General features: G+C 44.1%; 1 protein-coding gene across 2 annotated transcripts in view; it reads right to left on the bottom strand.

Annotated features, from left to right (window-relative positions):
- Positions 1–20: 20 nt before the first annotated feature.
- ELK4 (ETS transcription factor ELK4) overlaps positions 21–27,524 on the bottom strand; it is a 29,964-nt gene continuing 2,460 nt past the window's right edge. The window contains exons 1-5 of one of the 2 annotated variants that reach the window (XM_005306426.5): positions 18,828–19,065; positions 11,396–11,611; positions 7,922–8,791; positions 6,456–6,572; positions 21–4,206 (exon numbers count right to left, since the gene is read on the bottom strand). In XM_005306426.5, the coding sequence (XP_005306483.1) occupies positions 4,108–4,206; positions 6,456–6,572; positions 7,922–8,791; positions 11,396–11,602 (1,293 nt within the window). In that variant the 5' untranslated portion in view covers positions 11,603–11,611; positions 18,828–19,065 and the 3' untranslated portion in view covers positions 21–4,107. Of the gene's footprint in view, positions 4,207–6,455; positions 6,573–7,921; positions 8,792–11,395; positions 11,612–18,827; positions 19,066–27,524 lie in introns of those variants that run through there. The other variant, XM_065591507.1, reaches the window with a different exon arrangement.

Genomic DNA, 27,524 nt, shown 5'->3' with positions numbered 1-27,524 from the left:
ACCCAAACATCAAGTTTTAATGTCTGTCAACCTTGACAGTGTCCCTTAACTACTGAATTAGTTTATTTTGTGTTTGACACATACCAAGATAGCCTCTTGATACAACATTGAGATGCGTCTTGTAAACAAATATGCATCAATTGAAAAAAAATTGAAGCTGTATAGTAAAATAGGATTACATATAAAAATACTATAAAACGGTAGCAAAAAGATAACTAAAAAGTAGATATATGATGATACAGATATGATAAGACCTGAAGAAGAGCTCCGTAGAGCTCAAAAGCCTAACTCTTTCACCAACAGAGGTTGGTCCAATAAAAGACATTGCCTCACCCACCTTGTCCCTCCCATACCCTGGGAACAACATGGCTATGAGAACACTGCAAATATCCAACAGATGGTCAGAACTGCAGAATGTTAAAAGCAGCATTGGAAAACCTTTACATAAATAGATCAGAATTATACATGTGTGTTAACCTGGTGAGTGGAATTACACAGATGTTACGATCAAGTTCTTGTATATAATTTTGATTTGCTGCAGAAGTGTTTGCATGAAAGATGATTGCATGAGAGATTCTTCCCGTGTTAAGTAATGGTTTATGCAACACATTAACTTTTCAAAGGAGGATATACATACCACAGAATTGGATACAAATGGCCTTCACTGTGGTTAAACTCAATTTAAAAAGACCAAAAATAATCTATTTGCTAGATAATTTTGAGGTTGTGAAACCATAGCAGAGATATAACTTTTCCCAAGCAAAGTCACTGAATGCCAAGGCCTTTCAGAATGCAAACCTGCTCATAAGTCAAAGAGTGCACAGTTGTTGAAGCCTGAGAAGTTTGGGGCACAAGCAAGAGTTCTTGAATTTAAAGAATCCATCTTTCATTATTTCCTAAGCTTCTGCAAAACACAACCTGAACTGAGGATGACACATAGCAATAAATGCTGTCAGGAATGTGCCAATCGGAAAAGCTGGCAATTGTGTACTTGTTGGTAAATACGCAATTACAGGATACAGTATTTCACTACAAAGCACCATATACACAAGACAATGACACTTTTTTAAAGTGACCTGAAAAGTTATGAAGAGGAAAGAGACAAGGCTATGTAAACTAATCTCGTAGCAAGCCTCTTCTTACCCACCACAACCTGCTTCCCTTCTTTAACTCACAGTACCACTGCTTTCCAAACATACCTCCTGACAGTATTTAACCCTACATGGGAATTTTTTTCTCCACAGTCATTAAGGGGCAACAATAATAGTCCTCAACGGTATCTATCAGGAAGTAGGCAGTTAGAGTGACACTGACATATGCACACAAGCTGCATTTGCAACTTAGCTTCTCTTGTTAACTACCTCCACAGAAGGTATTCTCCTGTAATGAGAACACAACTCCCCATCCATAAGAAGGTGAATGTATATCATCACAGATGGTGCATGTTACTAGTCAACCAGCTATATGGCAGTGCATCCCTTCGAAGCTGCTGAGAGGGGAACATGAAACTGGACCAAGCGAAACTGATGCCTGCGCCAACATGCATGTGCATTTGGTTCTCTTGCTTACATGTACTCAGAGATATATGCCACACAAATATGAGAAAAACACACACAAAAACGTGCAATCTTTACACACACAAAACCTGGCTTTTCTCCATGGGGGAAAGGGAAGCAATCAAATTGCAATTCGTTAGTGCTCATGACATTTTTTAAAAAATATACATCCTCATTCTACAATACTACCCTCCAGTCTGCACACTTACTGGGCATAAAGCTAGTCAGCCTAATACAACCATCACAAAGTGCTGCTGACTATATATATAGATATAGATTTTTTTTTAAATAGGCAATAAGCCATCTTGCAAACCAAAGAATCCCAGATGCCTGCTCTTAATTACTATCTGCAGCTTTCTTTCTGCACTACCAACTGAAAAACTAGTAAATATTGCACATTGTCATTTTGAGATCCACAGACATGGGACTTCCTAATCATTAGCTACTGATGTTCATAAACTGAACCAGTAACTTGCCTTTAACTTGATCTGGCAGGGAGGCAACAGACTCCCTTCTGCTCCCATCAAAAGCTAGATATCCTTTCCTCTGAATTCACTTGGGACAAGAGATTTTCTGGCTGAACAGTCCAAAAACTAACTCTAACATCCATTTCTCAAGGGTGAAATATTAAAGATACATGATATATTGATGTATGTATTTCAGTGCTGGAATATAACAAGCTACTTTCATCTTACTACATTCAGTTTTGGGCATTCTCAAACACATATGCTTTGAAGTGAATTTAGAGCTTGCAAAAAGTGTCAGATTGAAAGCTCTGGAGAACAAAGTCCTCTCTTTGTCTTAAGAACAAGTGCAATGAAAGGAGTAACACAGCAAGCTTCCCTCACTAACAAGACTCAACTCTGTTCTGAAAGTACTGCCTCTCCATGCTCATCCCATCTTCAGCATCTCTTCTGAAACAGCTAATCAGGGCAGGGTGACCAGAGAGCAAGTGTGAAAAATCGGGACAGGGGGTGGGGAGTAATAGGCGCCTATAAAAGACTAAGTCCCAAATATCGGGACTGTCCCTATAAAATCGGAACATCTCGTCACCCTGAATAAAGGTGACCAAGAGAAGTGCAGTCTCAGTCCACTTTCTAGCGGACAGGTTATCCAAGTGCATCCTCATTGCATATACATTGGTAGCAAGAGGAAGTTGTTGCCTGACAGACAGTGGATGGCAAAAGTCCAACTGCATCCCCCAGTCTTAAGCGCTTCTGTCAGATCTCAGCTCTCCCACAAAAGACTGCTTGAGGTTATTGTCCAAGCTACTGGTCCTAACTCATCAGTTTGAAATGGCTTTCAAGAACACTCAGATTAACCCCCCAATACACACTCCCATCTACCCACCTCCACAAGTTAGGCATGTTTACCTGGAACATGAGTGATTTTACCTTACTGGTGATACTGCACAATTCTCTTCCTATTTTAGCTGCACACATCAAACCCAACTTTTCATGAATTCCAACACTTCCTCTACTTAAAAAGCAATGTGGTTAAAGTAGAACTTGAGACAACAAGAGCTGGGCAGAGGGGGTTCTTCACTTCTGGTTCCTCATTTCTGGGAAAAGCAGAGAATTTGAGTGTTCTTTCCCCTTGAGCTGCAGATCAGAACATCAAGCAGCAACCAGCCCCAGAGTGTCATTTGCCAAATAGACAGACAACCCTCAATCTCACACTGAATATCCAATACCAGGGACGGAGGTGGGGAGAGTCCTAGGTTAGCATGATTTGTTAATCTTCTAGCAGCCAATTTACAGGCTTTACACAGATATCAGGCATCAGAGATGTGTGTATATATAACCATCAAGAAATACCAAAGAATTCAAACAGTTCAAGAACCCCAAATAATTCATGCCATGATCCATTTGTCTCAGAGCCCTGCCTGCTCACAATATTACAAGTTGCCTCTGGGAGCTAACCAGTCCCCTCTCAAAGAGTGAAACTTTACTGCTGGATTAACTGTGTGCAACATTATCCAAACAATGGTCTGCTTTTCACCTATACCACCATAAGTACTCTTTAAAAATTTCTCCCTGCAAAAAGTTTAGATGTTTTTATAGCATGAGACATTTGCTGTTTTGTTGTTGCAGGAGAAGTTATCATTAGCCCCATGACAAAGCTGCACTCAAACCCTTTTCTTGGAATGCCAGCTTCAATCATGATTCATTTTCTTCATGCCCAGCACAGGAAGCAGAAGAATGGAGGTGTCGGAGTGAGAGAGGAGAGACTTCTTAGATATTGTTTTGCTGCAATCAATACAAATTCAGTCACCGCATCCCACCAAAAACTCCCTTTAAGAGACTTCTTAACCAAGGGGGCAAAGAAAAGATTGTGGAGCCTGGACTCCAATTAAGGCGTTTCCATATGCATTCCCAATTTAGTCTTCAAAACAGGGAATTTTGCAAAAAGGCATTTGAACTGGGAATGGCAAAAATTATGACCATTCATGATCTGGGTGGAATTATAAATTGCTCATTCAAAAATGGATTACATTGAATGTCATCTCTTTCCGTTGTTCCCCAATTTGTCCTTTCCAGGAGTTCATGTGCTATGTCTTCTGCAGATCTGGGGAAAACGGCCCAGGGGTGGAGGGTCCATCCAGTCCAGACAGAGTAAATGGCCCATGGCCACTCAGTACTGACGGAAACTAAGAAACAAAACAGAGAGTTAGAGTTGTTGTTTTTATTTTAGTTTCTTTGTTCTCATGTCTCAAGATCTCTCCACAATAAGTTCTACAAAGAGCCCAAAAGGCTTTGAAAAAGCTCATATGGCTTCCTCCACTACCAAGGGCTTTTACAGATCATCATCTGGCAATGGAAACTTTAATTGCCAATGCATCCAGGTGTCCCTGAACCCCAGCATTACTATCAGTGTAGCTGCAGCAGACACAGTGATTAAGTTTGTAAGTTAGATTCAGACTTTAAGGCCAGAAAGGATCATCATGATCAGCTAGTCTGACCTCCTGCACATCGCAGGCCACAGAACCTCGCCCACCCACTCCTGTAAGACACACATAACCTCTAGCTCAGGGGTTCTCAAACTGTGGGTTGGGACCCCAAAGTGGGTCACGACCCTATTTTAATGGGGTCACTAAGGCCGGTGTTGGCCCTGGGCCCTAGCAAGTCTGAAGCCCAAGCCCCAACGCCTGGGGCTCAAGCCCAAGCTCCACCACCCAGGGCTAAGGTTACATGCCCCCCGTCCAGGGCAGAAGCCCTTGGGCTTCAGGTTTGGCCCCCCACCCAGGGTGATGGGGCTCTGGCGGGCCTGGTCTACGGTCCCACCTCCTGGGGTCGTATAGTAATTTTTGTTGTCAGAAGGGGGTCACAGTGCAAGGAAGTTTGAGGACTGCTGCTCTAGCTATGTTACTGAAGTCCTCATATCATGATTTAAAGACTTCAAGTTACAGCGTATCCACCCTTTACAGTAGTTTAAACGTGCAAGTGACCTGTGTCCCATGCTGCAGAGGATGGCGAAAACCCCCCAGGGTCTCAGCCAATCTGATCCAGGGGAAAATTCCTTCCCGACCCCAAACATGGCAATCAGTTAGACCCTGAGCATGTGAGCAAGACCCAGAAGCCAGACATCTTGAAAAGAATTCTCTGTAGTAACTCAGAGCACTCCCTATCTACTGTCTGGAGATATTGCTACTAGCAGTCGCAGATCAGCTACATGCCATCCTGTTGGGATCCTGGAAGTGGGTGGGTGGAGCCCACTGCTAAAAGACCTCCTGCAGCCTAAGGGGAGGAACCACAAAGTCCCAGATCTCAATTAATTACGGGGGACAACTAAAGATATAACAGGTACAGGAATGAGGTCATAGGGGTAAACAAAGGGAACCTGACGAGGACACAGAGCAGAGAACCCCGGACAGTGCTCACTGTTCCATCATAGGCAGTCTCATCATACCATACCCTCCATAATCTTATCAAGATCAGTCTTGAAGCCAGTTAGGTTTTTTTTGCCTCCACTGCTCCCCTTGGAAGGCTGTTCCAGAACTTCATTCCTTGGATGGTTAGAAACCTTCGTCTAATTTCAATCCTAAACTTGTGGATGGCCAGTTTATATCTGTACTGAGCAAAGCCTTTATCCCAACTAATAAAATAATCACAGTTCTATGACTCTTTAATGCAAGTACCAGCACAGCAGAACAAGCATTCCACACTGTGCCTCAATATTATTCGCAGGTATTTAGACAGTAGGGAGTCCAACTGTTCTGCAGATACACTCATGTAAGCTCCTCCCTTCATCTCCATGGAGATGTTAAGTTCATAACACAAAGATGGCCAGTAAAATGTCACTGTTCATTTTCACAGAATCAAGCAGCAGATGTGCTTAACCCAGATCCATTTAATAGCAACAAGTACCAATTTGTGTTCATATGTAGTTCATTTAAAAAAAAAAAAATCTCCATTTAAAAAAACAACAATGAAACTGACAGAATTTCCAGTCCATTGCAATAGAATGGTGCAGAATCCAGGGTCCATGCAGCAAAACTGTGGTCCAGGTTGTCACAGGCCTATACAATAGGAACACTCTCCCTCTCCCAACACTCTGAAGATTGCATTAGTGTATTTCACCAGAGAAAGATGTAATTAACAAAGTGTTCTATCATTGTTACTTATATTGTAACACTGTTATTTATGCTGACATACAATTATGGCTATAGAGTAACAAATTGCCACATCTGGTGAAGTGTCAACTAATGAATCTACGATTTGATAGTTATTGGCAATTTATGACCTTACTGTTGATTAAATGGCAAATATTTTTGGCATAATCTTGCAGTAAAATTTTTAGACCAACTCTACCCCTCACATTTCCACAAGGTGCGCTGCGAAGGCAGTCAGAAGTGGAGCTCAGAAGTGGACAGGCACGGCTAGTCTTGTTGGAGCTTACCTGAAAAAGGGTGTTAGCACCTTGCAATCTTGCTGGACTGAGAGGAGCTACTGGACTGAGCGTGCTCCAGAAGTGAATACTCGAGAACAAGGGGCTTGGGGTCAGCAAGATGGGAGTCTAAGAGAGATACAAAACACAGTCATTTACGTTACAGGTTATTACATCTAGTCATTCTTAGCACTTGTACACTTAGGCCAAAGTTCTCAAACCCTAGCTGCCAGCAGTTAGATATCTAATTCCATTTGAAAAAAAACAAAACAAAAAAAGGCCTGATTTTCAAATGTGTTGAGCATCTGCAGCTCCCACTGACTTTCAAAGGGATTTGCGGGTGCTCTACGCTGCTGAGAAATCAGGCCAATTATTTCAGTCCCTACATATACACATTAGTGTAGGTACCTAGGTCAGAAAATGTTGTTCTTAGCACCTATGTAGTTCTTTACAAAAAAAAAAAAAAAAATCAAGGCGCCCATAGGAGGCAGGAATTAACCTCATTTTACAGGAGAAAAGAGTGGAGGCACAAAGGTGACATGACCAGGCTCCCGGCTGCCTGCTCTAATTGGGATTCAGTGCACAGTATCCTTAAACTGATATTTCCAAAACCACCGAAGAGATTAAAATTAAAGGGAATTTGAACATCCAAATGCCCGAGGTGGCACAGAAAACCTCAGCCATAGATCAGAAATAACAAGTGTCCTACTTAGGCACATTCTCTAGATTTTCCATGTATCGCCAACAACTACTGTATTTTGGCAAGTTCTACCAAGAATGGTTAAGTAACAGTGCAATGGTTCTCTCTCCCACATCTTCAGCAGTTTGTGCTTCCACTACAGTGAATTTAAGGAAGCACCTAACTTCAATTTACTAATAGGAAAGAGATTAAAACCAACCAGAACAATGTAACAACCAGATTCAGAGCTCTTTGGATATTTTGCACATTTTCCCAAGAGATGTGAAAGCCAGGTTTTCCATAGAAGAGTAACACCCATATTATGCTGCCACTCAGCCTCCTTTTTGTTGAAAGTAGCTTCCTACTGGATAAAGTGAAGGAACAGTTAGGCTGAGGTTTCAACATTTCTCGATTAAATCATCTAACACACAAATGTTTTTAAGTCTGCCTGAAGTGCCTCATGACATGGCCCTGGAGCGAGAACACTGAGTCACCTTCAAAGTATTTTTAATCGTGCCTCCTATACAAATGATTTAACAACAGAGGCAGCTGGGTACCCCAGTTTGTCTTCCTCCATAGTCAAAGAACCGCTGAGCACTTTTCAAATAGGATGCCAGTGACACTGGTCATTTATGTTCCAGAATAGATTTCTATTTTAAAAAAGAGGCAGACACACCTCCTTTCAGGAGTCCAAACACAACCATTGCCATTGGCTATTCATTTTTCAACCTGCCCTCCCTTGCTGTTGTCAAGCACAACAGATGATGTTAATAGAAACAAGAGAAGGGAATAAGGTTACCTGTGAAAAAAATGCTGGAGTAAGAGAAGCAGTAGGGAGAGAAGGGCTTAGTATCCCCAGTGGGCTTGGATCACTGCCTGTAACGACAAGAGTGGGAGCTAGCTCCAGCCCTTTAGGTTTTTTAGCTCTGGAGAGGTGATTGGCAAGATCCTTCTCTAGCACAGACAAATCGTGCTCTCTGGGCTCTGGTGATAGGTGCTGAGGGTTCTGAGACTGCTCCAACTGCTGAGAAGCCACCGACTCTATGTCCGTGTCAATGTCCAGGTCAGGGTTAGAACTCAAGGGTGGTGAAGGGGGTGTGGAAGGAACCTCCAGAGTGGGAGAAATGGAAGATGCAGGTGGTGTTGGGGTGAAGGTGGTGGTAAAGTTTGGCAAAGGGGCTGGAGCTTCAGTGGGAGTTAATTTTGGTGGAACTAGAGTCTCCAAGGTCTGGAGAGTTTCTTCTGATTCTATAGGAAGAGTGGAGGCAAGGGGTGCAACTGCAGGCCTTTTGGAGGGCATGGTCACAAACTTTATGACTGAAGGTGTTAAATCCTGAGCGGGTTTTTTCTCCACCAGTTTCTCAGCTGGATTCTCAATCTTGACCGACCTGAAGAGCTTCACACCGGAGGAGTTCAGGGAGTTCAGAGTAAAAGAAGAGTACAGGCCTGAATGGATATAGTCATTGCGGCTGGATGATTTAGCACAGGTCTGGGGCTTCTCTTTCACACCGTTTTCCAGGTCCTTCGGAGCACTGCTGACTTCTGCAAAGCCAGCCATCACTGGGTCTCCCTCAATCCTGCCCACCATCAGTGGAGCAATATTCAAAATCTCCGGATAAGAAACAAACTTGTACACAAACTTCTGACCATTCACTTTTTTGATGATATTCTGTGGGTAGAGAAAATAATTTTCCATCATTCCACCTACTAATTTTCTTGCTACAGACGCTCCCCAAAACTGACTAATGCGTAGGTGGCATCTTGACTTCAGTAGGAAAATTTTTTCACTTTTATGAGCATTAGGATTCCAACAACTTAAAAAATACCCACCAAAACTATTATTTCTAAAATACCCCAACCAAAAAACAAGCAAACCTCACCTGAAATGCATTACTAGCAGGGTGGATTTGATTTAAATCATGATTTAAATCACTAGTCAGGAAGACTCGATTTAATCATGGTTTTCTACATAAAAGTGCATTTTTTTTGGTTGTTATAACCTTAATACATATTCTTCACAACTCAGAGATAGATGTAGGTTTCATTTTTAGAAGGTACACACTATACATTTTTAAACAGTGATTTATTTTGAAAACTTTTCAGATTAGTTTTACAGCTATATCAGAAAATGAACAATTGTTTGGTTATTTCATTTACCAAAGGTAACTGAAGCAGATATTTATGAAGTCACTGGGAGGTGAACTATCTCCAATTCAACAGGTTAATCATTAATATTTGGAGGATTTTCTTGCCATGCTGTATTAGGAGGAGAACATCACCAGACAGATATTTAAATTGTTTTATTTAACTAAAACAACATTAAGTATTCTGGATTTTTTTCTTCAACAGCCAACATAATATTTTAACAAAACAAGCATATGTCCCTCGCTTCTCACATTTATCTCCAGACTTCTTCTCCTTGTCCAGATCTATTCTGCTCCCAACAATCTTCTATTCATTGCACTTTTAGAGAGAGGTAAGGGATTGACTCTGTGTACACAGATTTGCAGAGGGACAATAGAGTTGAGGTCTGTTATTTCTCACCTCTTTACGTTATTTATTTATTTAAAAACATTTTTGCTGTTAACACGCATGTTACCCCTGGAGACACAAATCCACAGTTTGAGAACTGCAAAACTAAGTATCTCTGATGGTATCTTCTAGGCTGAGCACTGAGTCCCATTGGGTAGATAGAAAGATTAACCTAAATAATCTATACAGAAGCCCCTGGAACCCCATAAAATTGGGTCCCTAATCCATGAACTATTGGAACTCATTTACAAAACTTTTCTTAAACATTACATGAATATATTGTCTCATACTATAGAATTAGAATTTATAATCCCTATTCCATGATGAGATATCTTTGAGCTATAACATATCTTAATTAAAACTATCTTTAGATAAAATGCGTTTTGAGGAAAAACCTTATCCAAAAAATCCAATTTAAATAAAAAATATATATATATTTTTTTAAATCATTGATTTTTATCCACCCTGATTACAAGCAAGGACCTTAAAGCTACGCAGCAATTTTTTTTTAGTCTCATAATAAAAAAAAGCACAACTAGCAACAACAAACAGATGCAGATAACGTCACCTGTCACCAGCATCAAGGTCAAAATCAAAGAGTCTAGTACACAGCAGGTAATCACAAACTTAGGCTCCAATCCTGCAAATACGCATCTTAACGGACGTCAATAGAACTACTCACGTGCAGAAGTGTTTGCAAGATCAGGGCCTGAGTATTCAAAACAGACCACACTTATTTTAATCAGATGTTATAATAAAAGCAAAAGATATAGGCAAGATGAAGTATTCAGCAGAACAGTATGCTAAACAGCAGCCAAACTATTCCCCTATGCAGCATTTGTTGCTACTTATTTTTGTATGTATTGAAAAGAATACACAAACAGTTTTGGTCTAAATGGATTCTTATTTATTGTACAGCTACCTACTACCAACTAAGATTTTTTAATACAAGAACAGATTAAGGAAACTGTGCAGTCCTGGTAACAATAAATTCTGAGCAACCGACTAACAGTTAGCTCAGAAACTGTATGTTATTTTCTTATCTTAAACACCCACATAATAAGAGTTGTGGGATAAACCACTTATTGAGAGGTTACTGAAATTATGGTCACTACCCGTTTCTAATTCTAATTCAGCTCCTTCAAGCCTTTCGTCAATGCCTTGGTGGTGTCAGAGCATCTGCAACTTTCAAAAGGTAACAAGAAGTAAATTCATTAGCTACACAAGAGAAGTGTCTCTGAGCTTCACTGACGCATTCCCTACTGTAGAGGTGCAGCTTTATACTGAGCACAAGAAGAAGAAAAAAAAAAAAAAAGATTTTGGGCTACTTTGGAAACCTGTTTTTGTACCGGCCACTTTGTAGAAACAGTTGCAAGAAAGATCTGAAGTAGAGAGAGGGACACAAAATTCTCATAGTTATTAGCAAGATTTTAATTAGTTTTGAACATTCAAGACTTTACACCCTTTTGAAGTATACACCTGTTTTTGTGGACTATTAATAAAGGAGTGTGTGATACAAGTAAGTTAAAGAGGTGATATTTCACAGGAAGCTCTCTGGAATCTCTGAACAATTAAAACAGTAACACTGTGGCAGGGGGAACCTTTTGTCACACCTCATCTAAGCCGAAGACAGAACTGACATCTATCTTCTTGAAGAGAATGAAAAAGGAAACAAAGCTCATTAGGCGGAAGCTGGGTGTAAGAGGGATAAGACGTGAGGTGGACTAATGGGAGTTGTTACCTTCACATAGTAGTATCTGAGAGCACGGCTGAGTTTGTCATAGTTCATGCTGGGCTTGTTCTTGCGGATTCCCCAAAGCCGGGCCACCTCCTCTGCCTGCAGCAATTTGAACTCCCCGTCGTTGGAGGTCCAACAGATGATATGTTTGTTCTGAGGCTCCTGGAGGAGTTGGAGGAGGAACTGCCACAAGGTGATCGTACTGTCCATAGCAGTGAGCTGAAATGCAGAAGGGTAGAGATCAGATAGGCAAAGGGTTATGAACTGTACCATTTCCTACATCTCACCAGGACAGGAAGGGAGCAAGGATGTTATTTCCACTGGCAGCAGGAGTCAAAAATTATTAGTCACCAGTCGTGGAAGACATTCCCTGCAGAATGACAGCCTAGAAGCCGGCTGCCATCGTCTCCTCCCACATCGCAGTCTTTTTCACAAAGGCTATATTTAGCTGCATTTAACTAAATCAGGTCACTTTGGGAAAGTCACACTGAATCATTAGCGAAAAAGGATTTCTAAACTGCTCTGTGCTCGCCCACTTCTGGCTTTGTGTTGCCTCATGAAAAACAGTGCAGATGCAGCAGTGTTAAAGAGCTCCTTCTCCCCTCCCACAAACTCCATACCTTTCTTCGAAAGGAAAGAGATGGCTGGTCAAGTCCCTCCAAAGCAATTACAATTAGCAGGAATTAGAGAGACAAACACTGATACTGCAGCATAGTTCATTTTTCCTTTGGGCATTCAGAGCCTCTGTAACCTCCTATGTATGGAAAAGTCTCTCAATCCCAGTGCACTAGTCCCCATTCTCTCCTCACTCAAATCCCACAAATCGGCTCTTCCCCAACCTTTTGAGAGGGTGAGAAAACAGGGAAGAAAATAAAGATCCAAATGAATACCTATTGCATCTTGTCCTATCTATGTCTGTCTTTTACAGTGCAAACTACTAGGGCTAGAGCCCCCGTTAGCTCTGAACACATCACCGGCACTTCAATCATGACTGTATAGGTAAAGATACAGTCCAATATACTTCCTAGTGCTGTCTACACCAGGGTTAGGTCAGCTTAACTACGGTGCTCAGGGATGTGGTAAAATCAACTTTACTTTCTTCTATGGGTAGATGTGAATTTAAGCCGATATAGTTACACTGCTATAACTCCCCGAGTGGACACTCTTATTCCAGCATAGCAAAGCCTTTTTTCCCCTGTTTGGCTCACATAACTTTGGAAGGAATTTAAGATAAACCAAAAAGGCACTTTTATTCCAGAATGGAGAGTCATAGTTATACTGGTATATTGGTTTAACTATCCCAGTAGTAACTGTTGGCTTGGCTACATGGGAAAATACCATTATACAGGCAAACCTAAGGGTATAGTTGTGTACCAAAGCAAATGAATCAGACAAAAGATAAACCATCATTCGTGTGTAGGCATTGTACTCCAAGTGGTTCTTGAGCAAGGTGAAACTGTGCCAGGATTCTCCAAGATGCAGGTTACGTGCATTGGTAAGTTTAGGATTCAGTTGGGGCTGCCAGGGAAATAAAAGGCTTTGGTAATGATTTCATTACTACCTGGCACATACCCACCCATGGGCCAGAAAACAACCCCTGCCTAAGGAAAAGAGCAGGCAGTCGACATGTCCGAGTGTCAGATTTTAGTCAGTCCTGTAAATGGATTACAGCTGACAGCTTACACAGGGCTCAACATTCCTACTTAAATTAGGTGCCTCAGGGCAGGTATGTTTTTGGGCAGGTCGTAATTCAGTTCATCTATTTTTGAAGTGTACCTGCCCAAAGAAGCACTCTCTCTCCCTTCTCCCAGTGAGAGAGAGCACAAATGGAGTACCAAGAGAGTAAAGCAGCACTTCTCTGCCCCTAGAAGAGATGGAAATTGTTGTTGTTTTTTCCCCTTAGAGTGGTAAAATTAAAGATAGGCAGACAAAACAGAAAAGACAGAGGGAAGAGTGAAAACAGGAAGTGGAAAAATAGGAGAGAAAGCACTAAAGAAATTAATGAGGATAAAGGAGATATGCTAGTGAGCTGTTGAATCCCTATGGACAATACCTGCAGCTCCAATACACTGGAAAGGGAAGCAGGTGTTAATGGCTTATCTACATGTAACGAGGTTAACCAGGCAGATATTTGATTAGCACAGTTCTTAAAAAGTAATATCCAGTTATCGCTAATTCTTTCACATAAATACTTCTAAGCCTCAGGGAAATGGATTTTCCTGCATTACTGCTCTTAATGTTTTATCTCATGTACAAGTTTATTCATTTTACCTGGAACAAAGTAAGGACCTCGGTGCCTATTATATGTGGGACACCATCTCCATGCTAGTTCATAAGGTCACTATGTAGCTACTTGCATCTTCACCCCCCACCCCCCCATCATTGTAGTATCTGAGCATCTCCCAAGTATTTCTCTCTCTATTATTATTATGATTCATTATTTGTACCACTGTAGTGCCTAGGTGGCCTAGTCACAGACAAGGACCCCATTATGACAGGCACTGTACAGACATAGAACAAAAAGATGGTCCCCTTGCTCAAGAAGTTTACAATCTAAGTATAGACAAAAGACAACTTTATTGAAATGCAAGATGTACCAGAGCAACATCTAGACTTCTTCTGCCCGCATCAGCTAGTATTTTGATGGCAAGCCACAACTCAGCATTACACATTGCCTTTAAACTCAATAAGGCTTCCAGTTCAAACAGGCATTTGCCAGTAAAAGCCTGTTTACAATAAAAATTAAGGTAAGCAATTCACTGCAGATAGTAACTTAAACTGGAGACCTGGATTTCCACACTCCCAACCAAAAGCCTGAACAAAACAAAACACCTTGTTAGTGCTCAGGGAATATCCTTCAAATAACTTCTTCACTAAGTAAATGCTGAAATCCAAAACCAAACTTCAAAAATAAAGAATTCAAAAATCCAGTCTTCTTATCTCTCTGGCTTCCACTGAACACTGGGTTTCATGCCAGACAGAAAAACATGCCTGTTTTGCAAGAGAAACTGTGGCCAGCAAGGCAGGAGGCACCTCTGAGGGCAAGACTGGAGGAGATACCCTTATGATAAGAGCTTGTCTATAATTTTCACCTTTCATATTTTATCATTTGACAATTATGTCTACTTCAAACTCACACTGCACATGAGCCTCCAAGTCCATGTCTCAAAATTAAGTTGCAATTTTACACCAAAGATTTTTTAGAACTAGAGGTGAAATATACATCTCCCCAATAACTAGTCCATTTACCATCAACTAAATAAATATATCCTTATCTTCTGTACCTTATACATTTCCATGGGAAAGTCTTGCTTGTTTCCAACACACACTGTAGGAAGATGAGCCATTGGTAGCAATTTCAATAATGACAGGTTTCAGAGTAGCAGCCGTGTTAGTCTGTATCCGCAAAAAGAACAGGAGTACTTGTGGCACCTTAGAGACTAACAAATTTATTAGAGCAAAAGCTTTCGTGGGCTACTGCCCACTTCTTATATGCATCCGAAGAAGTGGGCAGTAGCCCACGAAAGCTTATGCTCTAATAAATTTGTTAGTCTCTAAGGTGCCACAAGTACTCCTGTTCTAATTTCAATAATGGGATCTCCTAGCCACCCTGAAATTGAAGACTACTGGACCAACATTGTTTTTCCAACATCATTACAGGAAGCATGATTGAGACAATCTTCCGTGCTTGTTCCAATGTTACTGAAAACAGTTTTGTCTTGCCTAAACTAGCGTTTAAAACATTTCAATCCCTGTTCGGAGGTGACAAGTAGGGAGAACTCCTGTGATCAAGAATAATTTTCCATGCATTTCCTCCAGTTGTTGCAGTCATTCTGATCCACCAGCTTTCTTGGCTGGAGACGTCATAACTCCCCAATGAGATGAGTTATGTAGTCACTGGACCTAACTTTCATAGTTTGTTTCAACATGGTTGGAAGTCTGAATTTCCATGATCACCCTCACCCCACAAGGAGATACTAGACTTAAAGGGAGACATCACAGGAGTCATTTGAACTGAAATAGAAAATTATAAACTAAATGCCTTTATCTGGTTTTTAACCTTCCTGATGTGGGAAAGAAGACAATTATAAAACCCCTATTTCTAAGGACACTCAGCTCTCAGTAAACTATACTTGTTTTCTCCTGGTCCACAGGCACAAAGACGGAAAAGTGTTTATCAGCTGCATATGAAATTAGCTGTGATATGCACATCTGCTAAAAGTAAAAGCATCCTTGTTTATGACTGAATGGGCAATTCTCTGTAGCATGCTGTTGAATGATCCCTGAACAAAAAAGGTTAAATGTTTGCATGTTGACCCTAACTTTATTATGAAAAGGAAGTCTCATTTAGGATGGAAAAGGTTTCCTTTAATAATGTTTATAGTACACATAGCCTGGTTGCTACGACGACAGGACAACTATTCTCTACAAACAGGAGCTAAGACCCTAAAAATAAACAGGCTGACCAAAATCATGAACAGGCAGTTCAGTCAGGGAGTGTCAGCTTGTTATATGGATCATGTTTGTTTTGAATACATTAGGAAGATAAGTCAATTGTAACCACTAAAATCTGCACATAGTGAATGAGGCATTGTCTTGTGATTCGATCCTTTTACATTTCAGAAACTACTATTTAACACCAAGATCTTGTACCCACACTTGAGTGGGAAGAGATCGAAAATGAAATTCAGGAATTAGCTCAGTGGAAGCAAAAAATACATACCGTGAATGTATGTGCCACACACATACTCAACAATGCACACGCTACTCAAACATAACATCATCTTGAACTTATATAATGCTTTCATCCAAGGCCCTCAAACTAATTTATCAAGATGGGTATCAGCCTCATTATACAGGTGAAAAAACTGAGGGGCAGATGCATATAAAAACTTGCCTATGATCACAAACAGACCATGGCAAACTTTGGAACAGAAACCATGGCCCTGCTCTAACTCACATCATCACATTGAGCCAAATAAGTAATAAGTACCAAATGGCAAAGGGTTTAAGTCTTGTAATTAAAATACTACATCAGAAAGGAAATAGTCCTAGTTTTAGAGGAAAGTTCCACTAAAAATGCCATGATAAAAAGGCTGAGGGAAGACTGCTGGATAGCTGTAAATCTGAGACTAGGCATTCATACAGTCACTACTGTAGAAGTGTGTGTTAATTACGTATATCCTCATTTTCAATAACTGTATTCCGTAAAAAAAAAAAAAGATTTAAAGCACTTCAAGCAAGGAGATAGAGAAAGGAAACTTCACGCCAGATAAAGGGCAGAGCTTCCACCAATCATGAAACAACTGTGATAGTAGTGACACAGATCAAAGTCCTGAGGAGAACTACACCATTTCAAAGCTTTTAACAGAGTTGCTTTCATTTTCCAACTTCCTGGCAAACACACAGAAATCCCCTCCACCCCAAATCAAACCCCAATCTTTTCATACAAATAAAGCAAACACCCACCCAAAAAGAACAGTACCTTACTTTTAAAAATCAGTTTATGTTTCCACAAGTGTGCTAATATGAACCATGTGGGTGTTAAGACACATAAATGAACCCAATATAGAGTGTGTATGTTACTACAGATCTTTAGCTTTCTTTTCACTATGACAGACACAAATTAAGCCACTTGCTGCCTCCTCTTCGGAGAGGATTCAGACTAATCCCCAAGACACCCCATCCTCAAACTCATTCAGTGACACCAGCACCTAAATTTGTTTATTTTTCCACCCAACCCCTACCAGCCATAAAAACATCCTGTTATGTCTGGCTCCTTCCTCCTACAGCCGCCCATTGCTGCTGCCCCATCTCCCAGCCAGGGTGACAAGCTGGGGGGGAGGGGGGAAGCAGTTTAGTGGGGTGCAAGAGAGGAGGGGAATGGCGAAAGAAAGAGGGAAAATGGGCAATAGTAGAGGGCAAGCTGAGTGCAGATCATGGGGTAATTGCTTGGGAAAGGGGGCTGGGATGCATCGGGTGACTGGGAGGGGCAGGAGGCACAAGCACTGGGCCAGAAAACGGGGCTAAGGGGGAAGATCACAAAGAAGGGGGCCAACGTGCATGGGGTGACTTGAGGGAGCATATGGAGGAAGACTGTTGGGGTCCATAGGGTGACTCAGGAGGACCGGGCCGTTGAGGAAGAGGGCTGGGGAGGGAGAGTCTTAGGGTCCAGGGAGTGACTCATGAGGGGAGAGAGCTGGACTGGGAGGAACACAGGGGGGAGGGGGGATGCATGGGGGACTCAAGGGGAGGGGAATGGCTGGGGTACATGGGGGAGGCAAGAGAGGGGAAGTGTTAGGATCCATGTTAGGATCCATGGAGTGATTCGGAGGGACAGGATGGGGGGGACACACAGAGGGACTTGGGGGGTCATGGGCAGGATTGGGGGACATGGGGGAGGGGTGCACAGGGTGACTTGGGGGTCAGGGGCAGGACTGGGGAACACGGGGGGGGTCAGGTCGCACGGGGTGACTCAGGGAAGGGGCAGGACTACAGAGGTATGTGGGGAGGAGGGGTGCACAGGGGACATGGGGGGTCGGGGCACATGGGGTGACTGACGGGGAGGGGGCAGGACTGAAGGGTATGAGGGAAGGGGCAGGACTGGGAGACACAGGCGGTCAGGACAGGACTGGAGGAGTACGGGGGGTCGGGGCGCACAGGATGACTCAGGGCAGGACTGGGGGACACGGGCGGGGGTCGGGGCGTACGGGGTGACTCAGGGCGGGACTGGTACGGGGGGTCGGAGCGCACGGGGCAGGACTGGGGGACACGGGGGGTCGGGGCGCACGGGGACACGGGGCAGGACTGTGGGGTTACGGGGGGGTCCGGGCGCATGGGGTACACGGGGCAGGACTAGGGTCGGGCGCACGGGGGGTTGGGAGGCACGGGACAGGACTGGAGGAATACGGGGGGGCCGGGGCGCACGGGGCAGGACTGTGGGGTTACGGGGGGGTCCGGGCGCATGGGGTACACGGGGCAGGACTAGGGTCGGGCGCACGGGGGGTTGGGAGGCACGGGACAGGACTGGAGGAATACGGGGGGGCCGGGGCGCACGGGGCAGGACTGTGGGGTTACGGGGGGGTCCGGGCGCATGGGGTACACGGGGCAGGACTAGGGTCGGGCGCACGGGGGGTTGGGAGGCACGGGACAGGACTGGAGGAATACGGGGGGGCCGGGGCGCACGGGGCAGGACTGTGGGGTTACGGGGGTCCGGGCGCATGGGGTACACGGGACAGGACTGGGGAACACTGGGGGGGTCGGGGCGCACGGGGGACACAGGGCAGGACTGCAGGGGTACGGGGGGGTCGGGGCGCACGGGGCAGGACTGGGGGACACGCGGGGGTCGGGGCGCACGGGGCAGGACTGCAGGGGTACGGGGGGTCGGGGCGCACGGGGGGAGGTCAGCAGGGGCGGGGCCGGAGCGCGGACTCACCGAGGCGGAGCCCCCACTCCCCGAGCGGCGCGGTCACTGGCAGCGGCAGGTACCGGGCTCCCCTCATGGCCGGGGGCCCCCCTGTCGGGACGGGAGCCAGGCCCCCATCCCGGGCGCTGGAACCGAACCAGAGCGGAGGCGGCGGCGGCAGCGCGCTACATGGCGGGACACAGGGCACATTCGCTCACACGCGACACGGGTCCGTCCGGCCACCGTAAGCCACACTTCCGCCCCGGAGGGAGGGGCTGGAGGCAAGAATAGACTTGGCCAATTACAGCTCGCCCCTTGGGGAACGACGGGCCTATTAAAAGCCTTCTTCCACCCCCTTCTCTGCAGAGCATTATGGGGAATGTAGTTCTTTGGAGGGGAGGGTTGGCTGTAGTAGAGGCCAGCTGGACCATGTGCCTAAGGACTGGACAGGGTGGTAACACTGCAGGCAGACTCCTGAGGTCTCAATCCAGCTGTTGGGCACCATGCAAGACCCAGGAGGAGTGCTGGATTGTCTGTTTAGATCCCCCAGTCAGTGTGTGAGCCTGGGCAAATTACAGCATCCACCCATTCTGTGGCACCCAGGCCCTCTATGTTCAGGGGTGTTGAGCACCAGCAGCTCCCTACCCCCACATCTGGAATGGGGGGGGGGGGGTGCTCAGCCTTTCTGAAAACCACACCAAAGGCCACAGCTGGATGTTGTTTCATTCAGTAACAAGGGTAGTATGCTTTAGAATCCTTAGCAGAAAAAGCAGACAGGAACCTTAAAATCACAAGTTGATGGTGCTAATGTTTTTACATACAAACTTACCTTAAAAAAATCTCAGTGCCTGCTGTAGCAGCCACTGTTTTCACATGTACACAGCTACAGAGCTAAAGAAAAACATAAGAAGGTGAGGGAGAAAGGTAAGAGACCGATAGTTTCAGCCGAAACTAAGAATTTTTGAGGCAGAGAGGTATAGGGAAGCTATTGGAGATGACAGATGCTGAATAAAGGGTTTATCACGGGGGAGGAGGAGAGGAAAAGAGGCAGGGGATAGAAGATCAGTTGGGGAAAAGGAAGAAGCGAATTTTTGTGAAAGAAACATGAGCAACTCCATGGAAGATTTTAAAAATCCCTAGCAAGTGCACTTTTGAAGCATGTGATTAAATAAGTGTCAAGTAGAGTTGTTCAAAGGGATGATGAACTAACAGAGGGGAGGTAGCATTCTCCCCAAGCCGGAATACAGGAAGCTGAGACTTTAGGCCATAAAGAAGGAAAGCTCAATAAGCAAGGTGAAAGGAGATCAAGTCACATGTGACAGCATGAGCAGTGGAATAAGTACAGGCCTACATGGGAAACACTGTGGAGGGAGTGAAGGCCATAATGTGAGGACAGAAGAGATGCAGGAAGAGAAGAACGTTTCAGGATTAAGTCTACAGTCCATGGAGCAGAATGGAAGAGCGTGTGCTGTGATTGAGGATGAGGATCTTGCCCAAGAGAATTGCTTCCGTCCTTGAGGTGCTTTGTTTGAAGAAAGCAGAAGTGAAGTCACAAGTGTGTGGTCAAGAGAAACTGAAGAGGCAGGAAAGGGGAAGCCCTTGAAAGTGGTAAAATATGAGTGGAGTATCAGCATGAAAATAGTGAAGGTTAAAAGATAAGAGCAGCAGAAAAGATCCTGAACAGTGATAAAAGAGCAGAAGATCAGGCCCTGAGCCAGAGAGGGTTCCATAGAGGGGGAGTCTTGCTAAAGCTAGGAGCTCCAATCAGACAGTGTCGCTTTTCTCACTAACTCTCACTTCACTGTGCTCTGCTTTTGAAAGTCGCTGTCTGTGCTGCTGAGTGGTTTATAAGCAAAATATTTCCTCCTTGAGGACTGACACTGCAGTTCTTTTCTGTCAATAGGGAACACAGTAGAGCTTGGCCACTATATTACATAATAAATACATTTTTACCACCACCACCACCACCCCAGAAATCTATTTCTTATGTAAGAATATCAGGTTCCCCAACCTTTCTAGACAGCTTTCTGTTCTTGTATATGGTTCACTCAACCTACAGTGCTAGAACATGCACTGCTTTTCGGTATCCTGAGACTCCATTTTTATTAACACACCATTCCTTTAAAAGGGAAGTTAGGAGACCACGCACTGCACTCCGTGGGGAGCCCTAATTCATGGGAAAGCTCATTAAAACAGCCCACCCAAACACTGTCGGGACACAGAGCAATTGATCTTCTTGGGTCAGACATTGAAGGATTAGCTGCTGACTGCTTTGCCTTGGCTTAGAGACACATTTTGATCAGCCTTCTACTTTACCACCTTATAAGCCTGGATAGGACAGATGCAGCTTGTCATACCCTCCTCAACGGGAGGGTTTCATTTAGGCAACGAAAGCAGCAGATGAAATACAGAGGGGTTCGCACTCTTCCTTCCTCAAAATAGAAACAACATCAGTAGTCCCAGCCCTCCATCACATTCCCACTCATGCCCAGCTGCAAAGAAAGCTTAAGCAGCACTTAGTTATGAAAGGGACTGGGCATTTTCACAGGGCATATTGTGCCCCTTCAGTCTTTTACTAAAATATTTTACCGTAATTACACCCATTAGGAACTCAGTCCTCCAAACCCAACTGAGCATAGGGGCAGATTTTCGAGAGCGCAGCACTCAAAAAATACAAGACATGGCCCATGATAAGTTTCACTTAGGCATCATCTTCATACCCCTTAATATGCTAAAAGCATTTGCTCAGCTCCTGGTTAAACAGGAACACTGCATGTTATACTTTATTATTTCAACTGAGGTGAGCTATATGCCATTATCACTCCCCCTTCTTTGTTGGATCCATTTAATTCCTTACAATGGCTCTATAATAAAGTGAATGAAGACTTATTTCTAGGTTGACAGTTGAAAGATGAGGGGGGGAAAAGACTCAAGTAATCTTTTTGCTCGTGTAAAACGTATTAGGATGCAGTGTGGCCTTGTGGATGAGATTTGTCTGATTCAGGATACCTGGGTTAGGGTTCCTGCTCTGTCCCTTGAGTAAGTTACTTCCTAGCTCTGTGCTTCCGATTCCCCACCCTCCTTTTGTCTTGTCCATTTTTACTATAAAAACTCTTTGGAGCAGGAACGGTTACTATGCCTTAGACCAGCCCTTAGCACAATGGAGTCCTGCTCTTTGCTGGAGCCTGTAGGAGCTACTCTACTATAGAAACAGTACAAGAGATCAGGATATTTCAGCCAAGAGAAGGGATGAAGTCTTTGGATAAACCATTCCTAGCCACCCTCTCTTTGTATACTTCTAGTCTCGATTTTGCAGTTTGTTCCATGCTGCTTCCTCTATTTACAACTTCTTCTCTTCATACACTGAAGAAAATCCCTCCCCCCTTCAGATCCCTCTTGAAAAGCGGCACATGATCTGCCTGACAATATCTACATTAATTCACCTCAAACAGATATATTTGTTTGAGACAGAGTAGGGGCCTGATTTTGCAATCCTTGCTCACAGAAGCAGTTCTACTGAAGTCAATTGAATGCCTCATGAGCTCCATTAGATTATTCACAAATGTAAGGTCTGCAAAATTGGAACCCCTACATTGTGAGTTCCTGAAGGCGGGGACTGTATCCCCTCATTTGCTTGTACAGCACCAAGCATGGCTAACTGCTGCCAATTTGCAACCCCCGTGATTGGTGCTGAAGGTAAATCTTTCATAACAGCAGAAATATCCAACAAACCTACTAGAACTAAAAACAAAACTACATTAAATACAGATCCTCTCTCCTGGAAACTGGTAACTCACCCAGGTAGATTATCACATACACCCAACACGGTAGGGGTCATATGAACAGAAATGGGATCCTAATACTGTGCCTGGCAAGACACTTGCATGGTGGAACAGGGAGATGCTTGATTCCATCTTTTCTAGTTCTCCCCCCCACCCACCCACAGCTATATTAGAAAGTCAAGTAAAGAAAGGAGAGGGTCAAAGTTTGTTCTGAAATGTACCATGACCCACTCAAAGTCTTCTGGCACTAACTTCTGCTTGCCACTGTGCTATTGATTGCGTGGCTAGCTGGACTCCACTTACTTCAGTGGTGTTACTCTTGATTTACACCAGTGAAATTAGAGATGGCCCCTAAGAATTCATTATTGGGGTGTGCTGCAGTAGCACATAGTGACCCTAATCAAGGATTGACACCTAAGTGCTGGGCACCACACACACACACACACACACACACACACGATTGCCACATGAAAATCAAAAGAGGCCCAGTTCTGATCTCTCTCCATGCAACTCTGTTGACTTCACTAGAGTTACTCCCAATTTTTAGCAGCATAAAATAGGATCAGGGTTGATTAGCAGAATCCACTCAGAACAAATAATGTTAGAACCCTACAGGAAGGGGCATAAGTCCCATTAAAAAAATAATGGTCAGTGACAGTATGTGGACATACGGACCACAGAATCTGGATCTGGGGGGGGGGGGGGGGTAGGGGAAAGCAATGTCAAGAACATCTCACCTCATTCATGAGTCTCACTTGGATATTACTGGTTAGTGTCCTGCTTAGATGAGACTGGGGGAAATGGGGGGGGGCAAAGCAAGGTGGAGCAGGGAACAGGGCAGAGTTAAAAAAAATCATATGCAGAGAAGCTTAAAAGGAGCAGAAACAAAGTTTAATTGTTAAAGATTTATACTGGCCTGGTTGGGGCCCCTTTGTGGAAGGCTTTGTAGAGAGAGTGAGTAAATAGTTGTCCCTGTCCAAAGAGCAATTCTAGAAGGACAAAATCCAGTAAGATCACTGCAGGAAAAAAGTTATTAAAAGCATTGACATATTAGAGAGAAATCTCACAGCAAGTTCCTGACTATGTGATCTTTGGCTGGGCTGGTTGAAGGAGAATCGTAGATGCAGGGGTAGCCAACACATTATGCAACAGCAGGTCAGGCACTTCAGCCCTAGCCTGTTCCATAATTCAACAGTGCCCTTTTAAAACAGCTTTTAACTCAGCAGCTGAATCGACCGAGCGTGCTGAAAATCTGCATAGTTGGCAATTTTCTGAATGACCCTAAGAGTTTCATGCCTCACTAGCAACCACCACAATCCCAAGTAAAGGGGGCCGGGGGGAAGGAAAATCAGTCTCATTAACACAGTAAGGTTTGGGGTTGTTTTGGTTTTGTGGTGTGTTTTACAATGCCCTAGTTTCTCTCTAGAAAGAGTCGCACTCATTTAGGTCATCCTTAACTTTAAGCATGTGTTTAAGTGCTTTCCTGGATCACGGCCTTCGAGATTTTCTAAGGCACAAAGCTATTTATTGAAGCGCAAAGCTACAAACGCTAACTTCGCTATGCTGTACCTCAAGAGATCACAGTATCCCTTTCTCACCTCTACCGTTCCTCCTGTGCACTTGTGCGGGCATGTTATTGCAAGCTACTCAGTCAGACACATAAAGGTGTTGAGTTCTGTGTAAATCTCTCAATAGCACAGAAAGCATGACATGAACTTTCAGTTCCACAACAGCAAACTGGTGACTGTAAGTAGGAAGTTTCAGTTGGTTTGTGGGTTTGTTTTAAGGATCACAACCAGGGATGCTAGATTGTGCATGAGGACTAGATGGTGCTAGTCATCAAGCAGTCAAGATTCGTAGCAGGAAACCCTATCCTAGCTGGATTCTGATCATCTTCCAACATGGCTTGCAGCACAAAAGAGAACGGCCAAGAGGCCTTGTGACACTATTACCTATAGTTAGGGCTCAACTTCCTACTTCAGGTGAACTCCAGACTCCAAGTGGCCACCTTCATAAAACTTCATCCTTCAAGTTGCATGTCATAGCATCGCGCGTTCATGGGGTGATGCAATATGACATCACTTTGCAAACATGTTTCCCAAAGGTCTTTCAGGATGCATCTTAAGTGCCTTGAAAGCCTCTATACTGCAGGACTTCAGATAGCGTGGTCTAGGGTTGCCAACCATCCTGGAGTCTCCAGGAATTAAAGATTCATCTTTAATTAAAGACTCATGTGATGAAGCCTCCATGAATAAGTCCAACCAAAACTGACAACCCTACGTGTGGTCAAGAGTCAGGTTGCTCCCATAAATATCTGGGGACATGGCAGCCACAACTCAGGGTCTGAAGGTGGCACCCTGAAGAGATGGCAGCTCCTGCCCCCACTATTTTCAGAACCTACAGCAGTTTTGCCGTTTGGCTCCAAAATAACTTGTGTTGAAAACTAAAGCAACCCTATTTTTTTGCCTGAGGCCATTAAGACTGCAACAAGCAGCATCAAAGCAGAGACAAAGATGATCTAGGCAAGGATAGTTTAAAAAGCCAAATTTTACTGCTGTCGGCGTCAAAAAGCTGGCCCATTTGTTGGCAGTTTCAGCAGAAGCCAAGGAGGCTGCATTCCTCTCACTGATGTTATTGTATTACAATAGCACCCAGAGGCCTTAAAGAGATCAGGACCTCCTGTGATGGACGCATACATATAGCAAGAGAATCCCTGCTCCTAAAGAACTTACAGTCTAAATAGACAAGACAGACATGGTAGGAGGGAAAACCGAGGGGTGAAGTGACTGGCCCAAGGTCACGCAGCAAGTCAGCGGCGGAGTCAGGAATAGCACTCAAGTCTCTGCACTCTGCCTCTACAGAAGGGACTCAACCAGGGGGGCAACAGTTGAAGCTTGCACTGCTGCTGCTCATGCTGTACCTGCTCTATGACTGACTAGTCCCCTGAGCAGTTAGTGCTGCACTAAGATCATACCACATTTTTAATATTTTAAAATCACACAATTAATCCTGCATATTAATAAAAATAAATCTCTCCATGGCAGGATTAGAGAGGCCTTCCACGAGCGCTAGGTAGTTGGATCCACTCAAGACAACAATGGTCCCTGTTGTGATAACTCAACCTACACGTATACCCTAATTGTGAGCGGACATTCATGGAATGTCACAATCACCTATAACAAATGCTAATAGGAAAAGATGCAAAGGCAAGAGAGACTGAACGAGTCCAAACACAAGGGCTACTGATATAACTCAAGGACTGTGTTAACAGCGTTCTTGGCGAACAAGAAAAGCGTGGAACTGAAAATCAGCAAGCCAAAATTGGTGTCAAACTAGGCCTAGCTGGTGGACAAAATGAAGGCAATGGGCTGTTCCACCCATCATTCCCTTTTTAGGTCCTTAAAGGCTTGGGGAGAAAAGTTTCCCCATCCTAGCTGTCACTCCCGCCATCTCCTGGGACTCCAGACTTCTTCCATCCTAATCCAGAGAAATATCCTAGCCAGACTGGCCAAGAGAGAGGGAGCCAGATGAAAAAGTCACCTCCACCAGCTCTAGCTAAATCCTGAATACTACCTGGGATATGAAACTTTGAGTTTGTCTACACTACTGTTAATTTCTCACACCCCTGAGCAATGTAGCTAGGTCAACCTAAGTTTTAGGTGTAGACCAGACCTTTGTCTCTCTCCCCTCCACATCCTTTTCCTTCCCCACCTTATTTCTTCTCATCCCACTTATTTCCCCTCAGCTTTGACCTATCCTGTTAGTTGGCCCCTTCCCAGCCTTATTAACCCCTTCTAGGCTAGATGGGGTGTTCACCCCACTCACCACCTCAGTAGTGTTTTCCTTACAAAATAGACGGTCACTCAGGAAGGTCACAGATCCACACACACAAATTCCTAGTCACGCTTCCATCATTGCTCCTACTCCCAGACAAACCAAGCAGCCCTCTGGCACGCTCAGCACTGCTGAAGATGGGACAAGATCAGTACTCAACCCGGTCACTTGACTCATACCAATAGTCTCATTTCAGAGCCTTGCTAGTGCACAAAACCCACTGCTTGAAATAGAAGGGGGAAAGATATTGTGGTATGGTCAGGTCTCTGGTACAGGAAGCCCTGTAGCTGCAGGTGGCTGGGGGGGGAGGAGAGAGAAGAAGAGAGAGGAGGCCAAAGCTTTCAAAAGTGACTAGTGATTTTGGGTGGCCCATTTTTGGACATTTTAAAAGGGGCCTGGTTTTCAGTATTGAGCACCCACCCTCCTTCAGAGATTCAGGCCCCTTTAAGAAGTCACATTTGGGCACCCTCTCCCCTCCCCCCCAAATCTCTACTTGTTACTGAAAGTCTTGGTGAGAAACAATGTCAGGTCCCAGCTAGTCCATGCCCTGGCTATTGCACCATTACTCCCTACAGTATGTTTCCTAGTGCTTTGCCTAGACTGACCTTGATTTAAATTGAGTAAATTGAGAGAGAGAGCGAGCGTGCCATCAGAACAGGGGGCAATCATGCAGACAGCATGGTACTTACCCACAGCTGGGTGAACATTTGCTTGGGGTCCTATTGAATTGTAATAGCAAAGCACAGTGGAGCAAATGATGGACAGAGGAGAATGCTCCCTATTCCCCAGTTGGAGAATTGCTCTGTCCTTTAACAGAGCTTAATTAAAGGCAGACACACTTACTTGGAAAATGGTTTAGTTGAAGCAGCAAGTCTTATGACACAGCAAGACATTTTAGTCTAGCTATGTTCTTCTTTAAACATTGACATGTCCTTAACCTCTCTCCAGACAAGGGCTTCCTTTAGCTCAGTTAGACACCTGCTAGCCGCCCACTCAGAGACAGATAGCAGTGAGATGGGAGCAGGCGCATCAGCTGAGAGAAGTCACATGGGCTGCAGCGTGATGCTACTACTGTATACACCGGGACCCTTTAGGAAGAAGCATAGGGCTT

Source organism: Chrysemys picta, chromosome 4 (assembly GCF_011386835.1).
Source record: "Chrysemys picta bellii isolate R12L10 chromosome 4, ASM1138683v2, whole genome shotgun sequence".
In the NCBI taxonomy this organism is placed as follows: Eukaryota; Metazoa; Chordata; order Testudines; family Emydidae; genus Chrysemys; species Chrysemys picta.
Note: the sequence above shows the minus strand (reverse complement) of the source record. Positions and strands in the feature narration are given on the sequence as shown.